At 48.9% G+C, this 16,175-nt stretch overlaps 1 protein-coding gene across 4 annotated transcripts in view; it reads left to right on the forward strand.

The window, feature by feature from the left end:
• LOC120957008 (uncharacterized) overlaps positions 1-16,175 on the forward strand; it is a 58,824-nt gene that overhangs the window by 29,909 nt on the left and 12,740 nt on the right. For all 4 annotated transcript variants that reach the window (XM_049609323.1, XM_049609326.1, XM_049609325.1 and 1 more), the window contains exon 4: positions 12,822-15,094. In XM_049609323.1, the coding sequence (XP_049465280.1) occupies positions 12,822-15,094 (2,273 nt within the window). The remainder of the gene's footprint in view (positions 1-12,821; positions 15,095-16,175) is intronic.

Here is a 16,175-nt window from a genome sequence, read left to right on the forward strand (position 1 = left end):
GATGGGTGGATGATGTCAGACACAGGAAATAGAACCAAAACAGCGCCCCGCTGGGGAGGTGGAGAGTAATAAGAAATTGACAATTTTTTCGGACTTGCAAATGAAGATGTGTGCTATAAACGTTATCAAAAAGTGGTTTAATTTGAAAACAACCTGTCAGGCAAATGTTTCACTATTTCTTCCGTTCCTTTTTTTCCTGCAAACAAAGGCACACTTTCACCACTTCCTCCGATAGCATCGAAAATGTTTATAAATTGTGCCTTTTGTACATTGTTACCAACAAACACCGGGGGGGGGGGGGGGGGGGGGGGGGGGGATAGACAGGTTAATTTCAGCCACGATCCAATCTATGAGGTTGTGGTTACGTTTACGTTTGCTGCAACCCTGCAACATGCGGGCTCTTTCAATGCGGTGCGGTCTCTCCCTGTACGAAAATCAACCTGTTGTGGCATTTGTTGCGTTTTCATTTGCTCTGTCCTATGCTAATGTGAAGCATAAAATAAAACAATAATTCGTCGTCAAACCACCGGCAGCAGCAAAAAAAAAAACCCTTCGCTCTAGATGGCTTCCCGCCATTGATGCAACCCATATATCCGGCGTGAGAAACCTGCATTTCTTTTGCCGCGCCGGTCTCCGGAGCTTAGGCAGCGATAGCACCCGAACAGGTAGCGCGGTCCCATCGAACGATCCCTAACCGCAGGAAAAGGGCCTACCTATTCTGGATGTCGTACCGTCATAAAGCAAAAAAAGGGAATAACAGAATGCTGAGGAAAGGAGGAAAATACACTCATTTCGGTGTGGCAGTGCGCCCAGTGGAAACGGCACCTGCTTACATGTATGGGCGAGACCCGAGTTTTGCGCTTAAACAGTCGCCTTAATCAAGCGAGAAAAAGAGTCGTGGTAAGGGTTTTTTTTTAATCGTGCCATATATTTTGCCCTCAAATTATGTAGCGTCTTGGGTCCTCTGGCTGGTGTTGTAATTTTTCTTTACCAAAATCAGATAAACGATTATGACAACCACCCCTCTTCAAAGCGTTATAAAACGTCTATGTGTCCGCTCGATTAGATCGAGCTAATCCCTCCCGATTCGTTGCGGAGTTGCGGTCGATAGGTCGGCATGGCATGGTCTAAAATAATGGTAATAAAAGTGTATTGCCTGTATTCGTAGAAGGATTATGTAAATTAAAATTAATAAAACCGTCGCACTGTGCTGCGCTAATCTCCTAACTGTTGAGTGATAATGCGGCATGAGCGAAGGTATACTGGATGGAAGCCTTTCCCAGAGAAGCTGCCAAGACCGTAGACTGTAATGGTCGATTACACTTCACCATTTTACAACACCTCAATCATCCAGCAGGTTAAAGCAGCACCACTTCAGCGTCTTCAATTCTTCGTTAATGCCTTCGCTTTTCGATTGCATGCACGTCCTTTTTATCCCCGTTTTTTTCTCCAATAAAAGTACACTTCTCTCTCTTTTTCTTGAACTCTAAACTCAAGCAATTAAAATCTCAAACGTATCGAATGCATTTAGAGCTGTTCCCAAATTCACCGCTAACGTAGCAAGGGCCTCCCGCTGCGGGCAATTAAATCACAACCTTTTTTCCTATCGACGCTGTTGCGCTGAACACGGAAGCTCTCTTTCTCCTGTGACCGTACGATCACAGCCAGGTTTTTGTTGAACCCTCATCGACGTTCGGGATGATCAGGTTTGGTTTCTAGTTTTCGTGTTACAGCTTCAGGTGTCGATCCGAACAAAAAACTGAACTCCAAGATTCGATGTACGTGTCGCAGAGCAAAAGGAAACGCTGTATTGCCCTCCTTTAATGCACACTGCATACAAAAAAGACCTCATTCCGGATTGAGGCTACCGCATTGTCCTTTTCATCCTGCATCCGGGCGAGCGATGCGGTGCGTGCAATCGGAGCCATGCCCAGGCTTTCCGATCCCACGGTGTGTCCCGATATCGGCAGGGCTAATAGAATTAATTATTGTGTACCGCTTGATTGTGTCGTTGGCTGAAGTCGAGAAACGGATGGGGAGATTTGTCTATAATGCAGGTTTTGAGCGGAGCGCGAGCCTATCATTTGGGTTTTAGAATGGCCGTTACGTGTGTGTGGTTGAAGGAGGAGCTGATCCTTGTGTCGTTGGAGTCCATAGCGGAATAGATCAAACGATTTGATCGCTTTGATAGATTTGGAATTTATTTCTGTATCCAAACTTGAGAGAGTTATCCGGAGATTTGAGAGCGTTTTAATCACAGTGTTTGTTGTGTACCTTGAAGAGCTCAGGATCTCAGGGTTTCTTCAATAATGCAGTAGCACTCAACAACACACATCAAACCCCTCGTACCTTAGGCAACATGGTTGACCTCCACTAACCTTGTTAGCTCACGATGTAACATTAATTAAATCTCGTTAGAGCCTCCAACTCAAGACGATAATAGAAATATTATGCACATAAAAAGCAAACCTTTAAGAAAACATCTCTTACCGGTGGTCTCATATCGCGCCGCGAGACATGTTACCGACATGCGCACATAACCTTAATTGCCCGCTCACTAGCTACCAAATTGAAATGTGTATGTGTGTCCACATTAGCTGCTGGTTTTAATTAATCAGCTTTGCACGACCGTCGGCTCCATTGCGTCGGCCAGCGGATGCAAAAGTTTGGCAATAGAGAGAAGTAACTTGATACGCTAGCGATCTTTACATCAATGGCACCCGATGCACCAGATCATGTCACAGTTTGGCTTAAGCTTGTTGTTGAAATTTCGCAAACCCATCAGGGTCATTTGGTTATGGTTAGCTTCACAAAAACAGCCCACAAACAAATTCATTCAATAAAACGCGAGACCTCCCATGGCAGACGATGCTCACAGATCAGCAGATCTGTGGCAGTGAATTGCACCTGCCGCGAGCATGAAAACAGGCAATAAAACGGTACTGGAACTCGACTCCGTGGTGCTACATAAATTCGCATCGAACCGGAACATCTCCCCTGTGCTGATCTTTACCGGCTTTGCGTAAAATAAAACAAAACCCCCCACCACTTTTCTTCTTCAAGAAGTTGCTGATCAAGAGCTCCGATGTGTCCGACGGTCTCACTTCAGAGGTTTAGAGATGAAATGGGCAGTTTTTGTTGTTTGTTGTTTTGGTGTCGGAAATCGTTTCGGGACCGGTTGCGTAATGGCACCGCCTGCAGTGAAGATGATGCCTCTACCGTTGGAGGTGGACAGCGCAATCGGTTGCTTGACCGGAAATTGTAGCACGCAGTATGGTATGGTTCGCGCGTGCTCGGCCGGGGCAATTCAAACGGAGAAGGCCACTTTGCGGTGAAGGAGAAGCCTCCGGTCCACCGAAATGACCGATAGCAAACCTGCACAAGATTCGGTTTCGGTTGGATGGGAACGATTTGGCACCTCAGCGTGGCGGGCATCAGTGTCGACTGTAATTGGGTGGGTTGCACTTTTTGTTGTTGCTGTCTCTCTCGTGCGTATCTAAACACACACGGTCCACGGCTGCTGCGGTTGGTGGTTTTGAGTCGGTCAAATCGGAGGTTGTCATAATTTGGGGCCGAATGGCTCACACTGCAGCAGCAGCAGAGGTCAGTAGGTTAGATGGTACGTCGTCGCACGTAGTCCAGTAGATGGCCGAACCGCGAACGAGCAGCTGGTAGGAGAAGACCCCGGATCGGACCGGTGTGTAGAGTGTTGTGTGTTGGGTGCGAAACTGAAAGTGAACCCTGCGCGCGCGTGCCTCGTCTGTGAAAACGAGAAGATAGTGCTATAAATATCACGTCCAGCAAACCGCAACTAGGTTCGTATATGGTGTGGTGTGTCGGTGTGCACGTGTGACCCTTTTCTATCGGTTGTTGCAGAGCCCTTCACGGAGGAAAGGAAGTTGCAGGGTGAATATGTTTCCGGTTTGATTGGTTCGATTGGAAAACAATAATCACAGACACCTTCTCGGTCCGTGTACACGCGTTCGCGGGGTGGGGGGCCAAAAGGATGGAACGAAAAGTAGTGTGTGTGTTGTAAAAATAAACACCTGTACAGGAAGGTCACGTCACGTGAGGCACATTGTGGAATACAGTTTTTGGTAAAAGTGTATTTATTTAAGGGATTTATTGATGTTAAAAAAGCGACATTGGAGGGAAACTACCTGTTAAGAAGGTCGTGTAGCTAAAGTGTTGTATAGGAAGCCATTCAGGTGTCGCCTGTAAGTGGAATGTATTTTTTCTTCAGCTTTTAATCCATTTGTATCGATGTTGATTTCCACTCAGGGACGTACGAAATTGTCAAAACAATTTGAAAGGCTTCAAGAGTGTCTTGAGATTGTTCGGCAATCGTATGCAGTGTGGCATAAGGGAAGCGAGGCTTTGAGGGTGTTTTTAAAGCAATTAAGTTGAGTGTGGATATTCACTACACGGTCTTTTAACAACCTAACTGAGTCTAAAGAAGTTGGGTATAGCCTTGAGTAAAACATTTTGGTTAGTAACCATTTTAAGGAATGTTGGCATTGAATGTTCATTGATATTCGCAACTCGTTCCGCAAAAGTGCGAAAAGTGTATCGAATCGATAATCAATCGCGTTTGACGATTATTTTCCAACTTTTCTCCACCTAAAGCAAAGGGGAGAGAACCACAGTTCAGATTGGAATGTTGTGGCCTACGGTAATTTCTCATTACGGGGCAGTTGGAAAGCAACTCCCGGTGGTCGTTTAAAATTACCATACCGGTGGTAAACCGCGCAATGTTGGTGTGGCTGTGTCCACCAGTGCCATTACTACTGCCCCACATCACATGCGTTACGACTGTGATGTTCGCCGGGGCTGTGTTACTTCACCAAACTCGGTCGATCCGGGTTGTTTATGTTATGCGCAACACAACTGATTGTTCCGTTTTTTTTTCTGTTGTTGGTTGTTGCCTGTTGTTCCTCCTTCTTGTGCTGCGACCTACCGACGTCTCAATTTTGCGTGCGTTTGTGTTGTTTCTGAGCTTATGTTTGTCCATGAGGAACACGCGCTGTCATCTTCAGCTCCACGACGGCGTAACGACTGCTAGACATTCTTTACGGCCTGTTGAAGGTAACAGTATATTTTGCACCTACCGGGCAGTGGCAGTCCGAGCGCCATCCCGACATTTGTTTAATGTTTATTTTGGCTACTGAATGTGTATACATGCACAACCTGCCGTACTGTCTGGTGCGCCACGACGCACGTTTCTGTACATATATGCAGGGCTAGTTCGGAGGTTGCACTGTTTATCGCTGACGAAATCTGTTTGATGTTCCAGATTTGGTGTCAACTGCACCTCAAGAACACAAAGACGCTTACTAGACAGTCAAAGGTTCGTTAAAATTAGGTATTATAAGATCTCATATCAAGTCGTCACATTGCTGAACTGGTAAACTCCACATCTTCCTCTAGTTCTTCAAATCTTATCGTGGAGCCTTCTCCGCGTGCCTTCTCTTTTGGACATAACTCTTGATACCGAATAGCTCGGGGACGATGTAAAACTGTTACCAGCTCAGAAATCACCACCGCCCAGGGCTCCCCAAGCTGTCAGGATGCCCGTTCCAATAAATTTCGTTGTTGATACGCTCTGGCCATCGACGTGACGCAGTCGCCCGCGGTATCTCAGGCTGGTAAAAAGGAAACGTCGTGTCCTACAACTTGATAAACATTGGACCCGCTAGGAAAAGGAAAATCCCCCCCTCCTGAAAAAACCAACCCCGAAGTTCAGGTTGCGCTCGTCGGCAATAACATTAATAAGATTGATTGCATTGCAATTAATGGCCGGCTGACCGCTGTTCCTTTTGTGTTGCGCTGCGCTGTAATCATCTGCGTATATTCGCTGGGCGGACGAAGAAACTTGAGGCGAAAGTAAAACACTTGATCGACAGGGACAGCAGCGGTGGTGGTGTTAGCAGATGTGTTCACGCAGCGCGGTTTGGAGCGGTTTGGAAGATTGTGTGCAAAAATTTGCACAAACTTTGTGACCTCCAGGTAAGTGGGGGTCTGCCGTGCGAGCGTCCCCATGAGCAAGTAGGTCAAACGGTGGGTTATTGATCGTTGTCAACCCCCGGGTGGCTGTTATTACTTTTTCGGTGGACTTTCCTGTTCGTTCGGACGACTTTCGACAACGCCGAGTGATCGAATTTCGCAACTCCGATCTGTGCGCGTGAGTTTGCCTTGATAAGCGACCGAGTGTAAGGAAATTGTGATACTGTTCGTTCCATTTCAGTACACCCAACCTCGGGGACGTTCTTTCACAGTAAGTACTAGAAAGAGGATGGTTAGTGTGCAAGCAGCGATGTGTTGCAAGCAAATGACAGCGCCGCATCTTTCAGCTATCGTTTGACCGCGTGGTTTCAACTACCGTGGCTCATTCGAAATTCGATTTGCGTAATTTGTAAGCCCCCCGGTGAGCACGCACGATGATTAGTGGCGACACCACGAGCAATCAGCTCAAGATCTTGGCTATTCGCCCCTCTGTTGGGTGGTGGAGGGAGTTGTTGGTCGATGGCATCACCGCCAACCGTTCGTTCACAAGCCCTCAGTCAGTCAGTCAGTCAGTCCGTCAGGACGCATTTCTGACAAGACCCTCCCGACGGCCGACAGCACTAGGGATGAATACAGTCGTCGCGTGTTCCACTCTCCTGATACATATTCATGAGATGATGCTCGGCGGTGAGTTACTGCAGTTCGATCTTTGGTGATACCTTCACGGTATGTGATTCCTTGGTGCCCGGAGGAATAGCACACACTTTAAAGGCAGACGTGCGATAGAGTGAGGGTAGCGGAGCATGTAAGATTGGTTTTGCATTTTGGATCACCCTTTCGGTTTGGCAGCCACGCTTCAGTCACAGCATGCACGCCCTAGGGATGTTTGATGTTATGGAATCCTACAATTTGAAGTTGATGACGACTCCGGTGACGATTTGGGTGTTAGAACACAATAAGAGGCTTGCTTGGTAACCCTTTTTTGTTGTGATTTTGTTGTTAATGATGGTGCGAAAAGCCCACTCACTACTCTGACTCGAAGAAACCAAAGAAAACAAGAAAACGATCAACGATCCTGTAGGTGTGACGGTAATGTGTTTGAGTTTCAATGTTTTCGGGCATATTCTTCGTCTTTAAGCCGATTAATTCCATGTCCTAGCTGGATTAAGGTTGCCCAAAATCCACCGTAAATACTTTTATCGCTCCGTCAGAAGCAAGAGCGCTCTGGCGGCTTTTGTTGGGAGTCACAGAGTGAAGTCTTGCCCAACGGTTTCCTGTCTTTGCGCAGCACCGCTGTAAAGGCGCAACTTGAATCGACTTTAAAGGTGTTTCTTGATTTGTTGGTTTTGATAAACGATCGTGCCTCGGGCAATCCTTACGCGCGATCCCATCACAATCAGGTTTCAGGCTTCTTGCCGCCCTGCCAAACGACCGAAGCGTCTTTGGCTTTGCACAGTGGAGTTCTTCTTCGTTAAGATATGGTCATTAAACAGTGTCAGAAATTTTGAGCCACAACGGTCGAAATGCACCCGGTACGAGCTGCTACAAACTCTCTGGTAGCACAAAATGTCAAGGTCAGTGTGATGTTTAGTGTGTTACGATCGCTGATACGATGTTTGCTAATTTCACCCGTTTTTCTTCAACGAAGTTCAACGTTCGCCCGCTCAGCGACCACGGCTCGGTGCGGTAAGATTTCGTTTGTCTTTCACGAAACGCCGTTTACGTAAAAAAAAAACACACACACACACACACGAAGCAAAGGTGAAACCTGTTTGTGTTTTCAATGTAACATCTCAAAATATTTGATTTATAACCACAACTGCGGACGAGTTGGCGAGGCTTGATTGTAAACCTTTTTTGCTTGTTTGTTAGGTTAGGGAAGAGGTTTTTGGGTAAACGGAAACAGCTTAACCAGTGACATTTCGTTCTTTTTTGTTTTAAATGGTGTACATTAGTCTCTACTTAAATTTGGTTTATTTTGTACTTCAAACGAAGACAAGACAATAAATTTTCCAAAAACCCCAAAACCAATTAAGAACAATGTCTTCAGCCAATGCTCAGCTAAAAGAGCATCGGTAGAGCATCGCCCCTCGTTGGCCATATGTTTTATTATCGTTTGCCAATTCCCACCTCCGTAATTGCAGCCCACACATCAATTCCCACCGCACAAACCGCAACAATTCGTTTCGTTCGGCATGCAACAATAAAATTTAATCAGCTAAACAACAACCAAGCTAAACGGTGGGCAGTCATCTAGAACGGCCGGCTCTGTGCACTCCCTACTTCTCGCTTGCCATAAATCGCCAAAAATGACCCTTCGCACAGGGACGTGCTTGCCCTTTTTCTCTACATTTTTCGCAATTGCCACTATTCCGGTACCGAAAATGCACTTCACAAAATTAACGGTCACCAACGGGATCCGTCCACACAGCAATTTCCTGGGCAGTGCAATTGATACGGAAACGTTTAGGAAACCATTCGGAGGAAAAACGAAACAAAAACACCGCCTTAGGGGTGATACTATCGCAACATAAAAGCAACAAACGCAGTCGCAATCGTTGTCGAAATCAAAATTTAATTGCAAACCATCCATCCCCGGAGGTACGCATGGGACCGCGCACACCTTTTTTTCTCTCGCCTGTGCCCTCTCGGTGCGAACATGTAATTCCATGCGCATTATGTTGCCGAAAAAATAATCATAATCGCGACTTTATCCCATGAGCACGCATCGTAAACAGTACGGTGCGGTGCAATCAGTCCACGGGGAGGAAAATAAAAACATGCACGTTACCCCAAGTGTGTCCGATTCCGGTTCTGGGCAGCTGCAGCTGTGCGCACTATGTTTTAGAGATACATACATAGAGAGAGAGAATGAGAGGAAGAGAGGGTGACGCCCTAGAGCTGCACACATCATCCCGTGGAACTGAAGACTAGGTCGCATCAGACGCGTCGGTTGGTCCCCTCCACAAAGCCAAACGCCACGATTGAAGGTCACGGACGGGAAAACCATGCCGAAAACAAAGCCTGAAAACGCGTGTTACATGCCGCACCCCATTAGCGGAGCGGTGCGTCCCTTGTCGAAAGGGATTCCATATTCCCCTTTGCGATATGAGTGCGCCTGCGCGTTCGATACGCATCGCACGCTTAATTGCACTTCTCACCCAGAGCAACTGATCAAAGAGTGCGTATCCTGCGCAGTATCCCTGCCAACAGCTGTTGGGATGTTTGTTTCATCGTCGTCATCATCATCAGCTCTCGCATACGCTGCATTACGCGTGTTTTGTTTACGTTTGCCGTGCAGCAGTCGCAGCAGTAGGGGAGGCTTTTAGAAGAGCCGATCAAAATAAAGCCTCATTTTTGACGGGTACTTCCGGACGGGACGGACGGACCCAAAGCATCAAAGCGACAGCAGCGACGACCCCGATTCTGTTCTGAGAAGAGCACCGCACAGCGCAGGGCAAGGAATGGAAAAACTGGCCATCAACAGGACTGTGTTATTCAGGCTAATCAGATACGGCTAGAACAGAGCCGGCGTCTTTTCGTTTTTAGGGTAATTGCAACTTAGCGCTTAATTGCGACCGCTTCCAAGATCCTCGCGATTGGTTGTGTCCCGCATCGCTTTTAGTTTCGTTGTCTTGAAATTAAAATAAAAACCAAATAAAACAGCGAGAGAGAGATCCCGAAAGGTGCGAAATCGAAGAAATGAGGTCGAGCAGTGCAGCGAAAATGGTTTCATTATTTGGACGTGGTCGGGAAAGCGTCCAGCTTGTTCGGCAACGCTGTGAGACACCAAGAACAACTGTCACCGATTTTGTTCACAAGCCTCTGTGGACGCATTAGCGTCTTTCCCTTTTTTGGAGGGCGCATGGTGTTAGTAAAGCCGCGGTAGCAGCTGATGAAGACCAACGGTACAGCTGGTTATGAGTCAGACACAAAGCAGAAGCATTCAACGGAAAAGAAACAGATCTCGAAAAAAAAAAACAGAAACTGTTGTCCATGTCCGCTTCCAATGGCGCTAACTTAAACCGAGATCTAGTCAGTTTCGCGAACACCTCCTCTCTGGTTGGTCTAGTGCCAAAAAATCGCGTTTTGAGGCGCATCTTTTAACTCCACTGTGCTAAACAATTGCTGCCGGAAGAGACCGACTGAGCGAGGAAGCGATGCTTATCGTGCCTGCATGAGAATCAGAACAACAAACGGGTACTGTTTTAACCGTCCAAGCGAGGTGTCAAAAGCATGGAAGTTTGTGGCTCTGGAGACAGGTTTTAGTTTGAACTTTTCAAGTTCAAACTGTGACTCGCCCTCTGTTATGGCGTGAATAAGTAACTCTCTGTGACGACGTTTACGAGTTCCTGGATGTGTTGTGCAGATTAAGCGATTTTGCAGAGGATGTTGGCTTTTTTTGGACTTTGGTAAGATTTATGAATAATTTCAACTTAAGAAAGGCGTTCGTCCAAATCCCACAGTAAATTTCTGGACGGTCTCATACTCACCTCCCCTAAACGTTGGATTGCAGCTATTGCGCAAGACATTCCGCACACTATTATCCACTTAAGTCAATCTGTCTGTACGCAAGATGATACTCGGGTACTTCATTGCACCAATGGCGATCAGCATCATCATCATCTTCGCAAGATATGCACACTTGGCGCAAATTATTGCGATCTGCGAAAGCCAGTAAACATAAACAGCACGTCCGTCCTGCTTTCCGTCGAAAGAGCTGACGGGGCGCTTTTATCAAAAAGCAGCCAGTCGTCTTCCAACCATGAACCTAATGTCGGACAGTCGAGGATCGGGGAGGAGGTATCAGTGTAGTGTAAATATTCACCAACACCTAGCTTGCAACAGTTCATCTTCCTCAAGAGCCCTCCGAACCGAACACACTATTAACCTCGTCCAGCGCCAATCGGCGGTAATTTATGCAAATTGCGTGGTCGTCTGGGAGGCGAGGGAAGTAACAAAAAAATCACAAACCCAATCTTCGTCGCAAATGCATGCCCACGACCTGATTGATTTGTGAATTGTTCAGAGTGTATGCACGTAGCGCTCTCTATGTGTGTGTGATTGTACTTGCTTATTTATTTGCTCATTGTATTGTTACCCGGCAATAGGAGTGCGCTTGAGAAGTGCATTCTTGCCCGTAGCAACCCGACAGCGATAATGCCTCTCGGTCTGGCAAGTGGATTTTGCGCTTGGTGTGGTGTTGATTTGGAGTGCTAGTCGTGTGGTTCGCGATCGTTTCGTCCCAATGTCACCGGTAAGAGCCGTTGTAGACAACGCGTCTGCAAGCGCAGGATCACGAGTTTAACGCACGAAGTCTTTGGGCATTAGAGACTGGTTTGCGGTTGCACCTCAACAGGTACCGGTGCGTAGTGTGTGAGATGCTTTGTGATGGTAATTAAGGTGACTAATCATACACTCGGCACGTTCACGACTGTCGGTGATGTTGATGTTGGCGGTGGCGTGCGGAGGTTGTACGGTTTAAGGTTTTACGTTTTGGCAAAGGCATATAGAGGAAATCAAAGCAAAGTCTTCAATCATGGCACAGAATTACCATAAAAATTGACTAGAAGTCAGTCAGAATTAGGTGCTAAAGCACAATATGACACCTGGGACGCCAACAGGAAGATTACATAAATGTATCAATATCTGAGTTTGATTAAGGCTGATCTGCCGGAACAGTTTTAGCCTTCAGGCAAAGAATTTTGTAAATTACTATAATAGCTCAAAGGTACAACTAGCTCAACTAGCTCCCAAAAGCCTTCTACGACCTTCCACCTGTACACTGTAGCTTTTCGCGTAGGCTAACCCCCGTTTGCACCTGCACCAGACTTTTTGGAATGTCTATGCTGTCTATTTTTCCCTGTCATTTGACCCTCACTGCAACCATCAATTAAAAGCACCCTCTCAGCCATCTGTGCAGCCTACGGACCGAGGCTCCGCTCTGTAGTGCTCTGCGTGTTAGAATTAAATATAATTATGACTAGCGCACCCGTGTACCCGTTCCACGCAAAATGATGGCCCTGATATTCGCCCAAGCCCAGGCGTTGCGTTCGGCGATGCTGCAGCGAACCATTTTTGGCCACGTTCGGGCATAAGTCCACCGACGCAATTGCAATAGCCCAGCCCTTTTCTCGGCTTGAGCAGCTGCTTCTTGCTGCTCTCCAACACACTTCAAGTAGCATCGATCGGCATTTGTTCATCGTATTTGCTTAATGAAGTGAATCTAATTAACTACTTAGCTCTCGATTCGTGCATTGGTGATCGGGCTGAGTGCAATTGCTGTGAGTGCCCTCCTCGATTCGCCCAAGTCATCAGTTAATAAAGCAACAAATCATTTATCTTACCATCATCAGCCTTTGAGACGCCGCGTGCATCGTCACCCAGCGCGTCGACAAAGGCATCGCCCTTCGCCACTGTGAGATGCACATGCACCTCTAGAAGCATTCTAATAGGGACGGATGCGTTTTTGCCCTTCTCTCTCTCTCTTTCACACAAACACTGCCCGATGGATGTGTGGGTTCGTCGTTTGAGACGATGAAGCTTGGGTGGTTCACATGGAATCCAAACAAATAAAGTCAGTCATATTCACATCTCGAAAGGGCTAGGGTGTGTGCGCTTGAATCTGTGTATCTTGGCGGTTCGTGTCTCCCGAGAGCGCCTGAAAAGGGGCGAAGAAAAAGCAAGCGTAACGCAGACACATCTAAGAGGCGAAAGAGAGCGTGTGCTGTGTGTAAGAGAAGGGAGAAGCGGGAGCGGGCGTGTCAATTAATTTCAATAATAACGCTCGTTGTTTTATTCCTCGCCTCTTCCGACAGATTCCGCGGGCATCTTGCAGAAGTGGAGCAAGCTACGACGCCGCTGCGCCTCGTTCAAGTCAGTCTCCGGGCCGGCCTCGCTCGATTCGGACACCAACTTCATCTTGGCCGAGCATCCAGGTCACTATCAGATCATCAGTACTGCGACCGGCTCGCCGGTACCGCCCCGTGCCGCACTCACCAACCCGTCAAAGGTTCAGCCGTCACCGCACCAACATCATCACCACCATCATCCGCTGTACCACGGGCATCATCACCATCCCCACGGGTTACATCTACCAGCACACCACCACAATCTGCCACCGCGAGGTCCCACCCATCCGCACCACAACCACCACCACCACCACCACCATCATCTTCACCACAGTCATCTGCATCATCAGCAGCAGCAGCAACAGCAGCAGCATCAGCTCCATCATCATCCGCTCGTTGACTATCCGCTGCCCGGCGGTCACCTGCTGGACGGTCCGCCACCGCTCGCGTCCGGCTACGATCCCAAAAACTGGGAGCTCCGACACTCAAGCTCCTCGTCCGCATCGGCCTCATCCTCCTCCACGATCGGGGCACCGCCAGCCATACCCCCGGACGAGTACTGGCAGCACTTTCCGCACGAACCGAGCGATGTCAAGCTGTGGCGTCTAGGTGCGCACCAGACGTACGCACATCGCATCCACGTGAATCCGCCCCAGCGGCGCAGCGCGCACAGCATCGACTGGGAGTACAACGTGCAGCGGTACGAGAACATGTGCGACAACATGGCACCGCCGCCGCCCCGGATCTTCCGCACCGAGAAGCTGCAGTACTACGACGAGCTGTCGGACGTGAAGCGACCAGTGCAGGCTGGCAGTGAGCCGACCCAGGAGAGCAATGGTGGCATAAAGGTCGCAAAAGAGATCAAGCTGCCGAGTCTGAAGACGTTCAAGTCGGCGTCGATGCGTCTGCCGGGCCAGAAGTCTTCAATACATGAGGTGCAGCAGCTGTTGAGGAGTAAGTTCAACCGCATACATGCGGGATTGCGCAAACGGAGAGCGCTGTCGGTGCAGGAGGTGTTCCAGGTACCGGGGACACCCGGGACAGCTTCCGGCGTGCAGGCAACACCAACCAAACCCACGTTCTATGTGCCCTCGCCCCTGGTTAGTGAACGGACGCCCCATCGTGGTGTGACGACGCGCTACAGCGAAGAGGAGGAAGGTAACGGCCCAAGAACGGCTCCCTTTCTGGACGAGGAGGATCAACGGGATGGTTTGGCGTCCGATCGGCACGCGGACGAGGAGGAAGGCCCCGTCAGTCTGCCTTACATTAGTGAAACGATGCTAGCAGAAACGGTGGCCGTGAAGAAGGTTACCCTCCGCTCGACCGATCACAGTCCCAGCCCGCGCAAGGAACGCACCAAGACCTGGTACCGCAGCATAGACTTCAATGCGGCGTTGCAGAAACTGGAATCGCATCGACACTCGCTCGACACCAAAGGCACACCAAAGAAACAGTCGTCCGAACCGGAGACTCCCGCAGTCAAAGAGCGGTCAAAGCCGGATCGGACCACCACCGAAGAAGTCACCGCCACGGCCAACGCCACCACTGCCGCCAAACCGAACTTCTCCATCGGAGGGCGCGTGAGTTTGCGCGAGCGAGTAGAAAACATGAACCTAAGTCGATTGCGCCCGTCAAAAGTGTCCTCCGGTGGCAGTCCCGTCCCATCCGCCACGACGCCGGTGGCCGTTGTGAAGAAGGTGTCGGACGCGCGCAAGATACGGCCCCGCAGCCACTCGCCGTTGAAAAACATCAAGATAAACCTGTCGCCGGTAAAGAAGGCAACCGGCGCTGCCGCCACTCCATCTCTGGGGGCCGACAAAGCCTCCAAGCGGGAATCGATCGGTCTGTTTGGCCGGCTAAACCGGATGATGCATCAGCACGGGCTCGGTGGGCTTGGGAGTGATAAGGCGGCGGCGGCGGTGGCTGACGGTGCCAGTACCCGCAAGCCGAACGGTAAATCGCTCGTTGTCGTCCCCGGCAGTGCGTCCAAAAATGGTGCCGAGGATGGGTCGGTGACTTCTGCTTCCGTGGCGCGTCCAACCGGAACCGATAAGGCAGTCGGGGCGGGCAGTGCTGGCGTCAGCTTCGGTGGGAATGTTAGTAAACAGTCGACGATACAGAAGCTGACGCAGCTGAGCAGTTGCAACCGGCGAGAACAGCAGCAGCAGCAGCAGCAGCAGCAGCAAATGCAGCAATCAAAGACGGAAACTACGCATGAACGTGACCGGAAATCCAAACAGGTGAGTAAGAGCACGTTTGTACGACCTTTGCACGATGCGTTGGGAACTTGGGAACGGTTCTTCAGGTTTGCTGCTGCACTGGTTGGAGTGTTGGTGAGGGATTTCAATAGGTCTTTCACTGGTGTTCGTGTTTGGAAAGTATGATTTGTCATGTAGAAGTCATTCAGTTGTGTCGTACTTTGCATCCATTGGATGACGAATTTAGTGCTTATTTATGTCTTATGGATGAATAATCCTCAAACCAAACTGAAGTGAATCTTCAACCGTTACTGTCTGGGGTTGATGATTTATGAACCAACGCCGGGAATTCCTAAATAGAAAGTCTAGTCTGACAAATAGAGACGTCAAGAAAGTAGAACAAGCCGGTCAAGAGCATCTTAATGTGTCACTTTTGCTGTTATCGTAGCTAGAGCTACTTCCACTCTGAGCTACTCAAGTTCCGTGTTGAGTACCTCATGGACCGTGGGGGTCAGATCAGCTGATTGTGTTGTAAGCGAGTGTTGAAGTGTACGACAAATGATGTAGCACACACTTTAATTGGACTCACTTCCCGGTAACAGGTCGCATTCCGTTACGCCGTATTTTTCCCACCACTTTCGTCCGCCGAGACTCGAAGAACGCACCGTTCTCTCCGTTGATTGTATTATATGATTGTAAACATTATTATGCTAATCATGTGCCCGACAGTGTAACAGCGGATGGATCTCCCTCGCCCTCGCTTAGAACAATACTCACTAAAACCAATGCGCAAGAGGGATCCTCTCTATGGACGAACAATCGCCACAGGGCAGCGAAGGGAAGTGATTAGTTTCACGCCCACTCCCATCGGCGACCCGAGCTGGACGGTGTTCTCTATCGAATCATCAACACCCGCTGAGTTGCTGCGGGCTTGTTTGCAGCTTGCTCCGAGCTTCCCGTGCTTCGATGTGCTAACGGCCGGAAAAGTCGGAACTGATCAAAGCCAAGGCAACGTAGCGAACCGACTCCTACACGTGACCCGAGTAATTATTAGAAGGTGAGACCGGTGGTGAGTCTCTTGGACGGGTCGCGCTCGCTACGTAGCTGGGAATTGGGGCCTGTT

This window comes from Anopheles coluzzii, chromosome 3 (assembly GCF_943734685.1).
Source record: "Anopheles coluzzii chromosome 3, AcolN3, whole genome shotgun sequence".
In the NCBI taxonomy this organism is placed as follows: Eukaryota; Metazoa; Arthropoda; class Insecta; order Diptera; family Culicidae; genus Anopheles; species Anopheles coluzzii.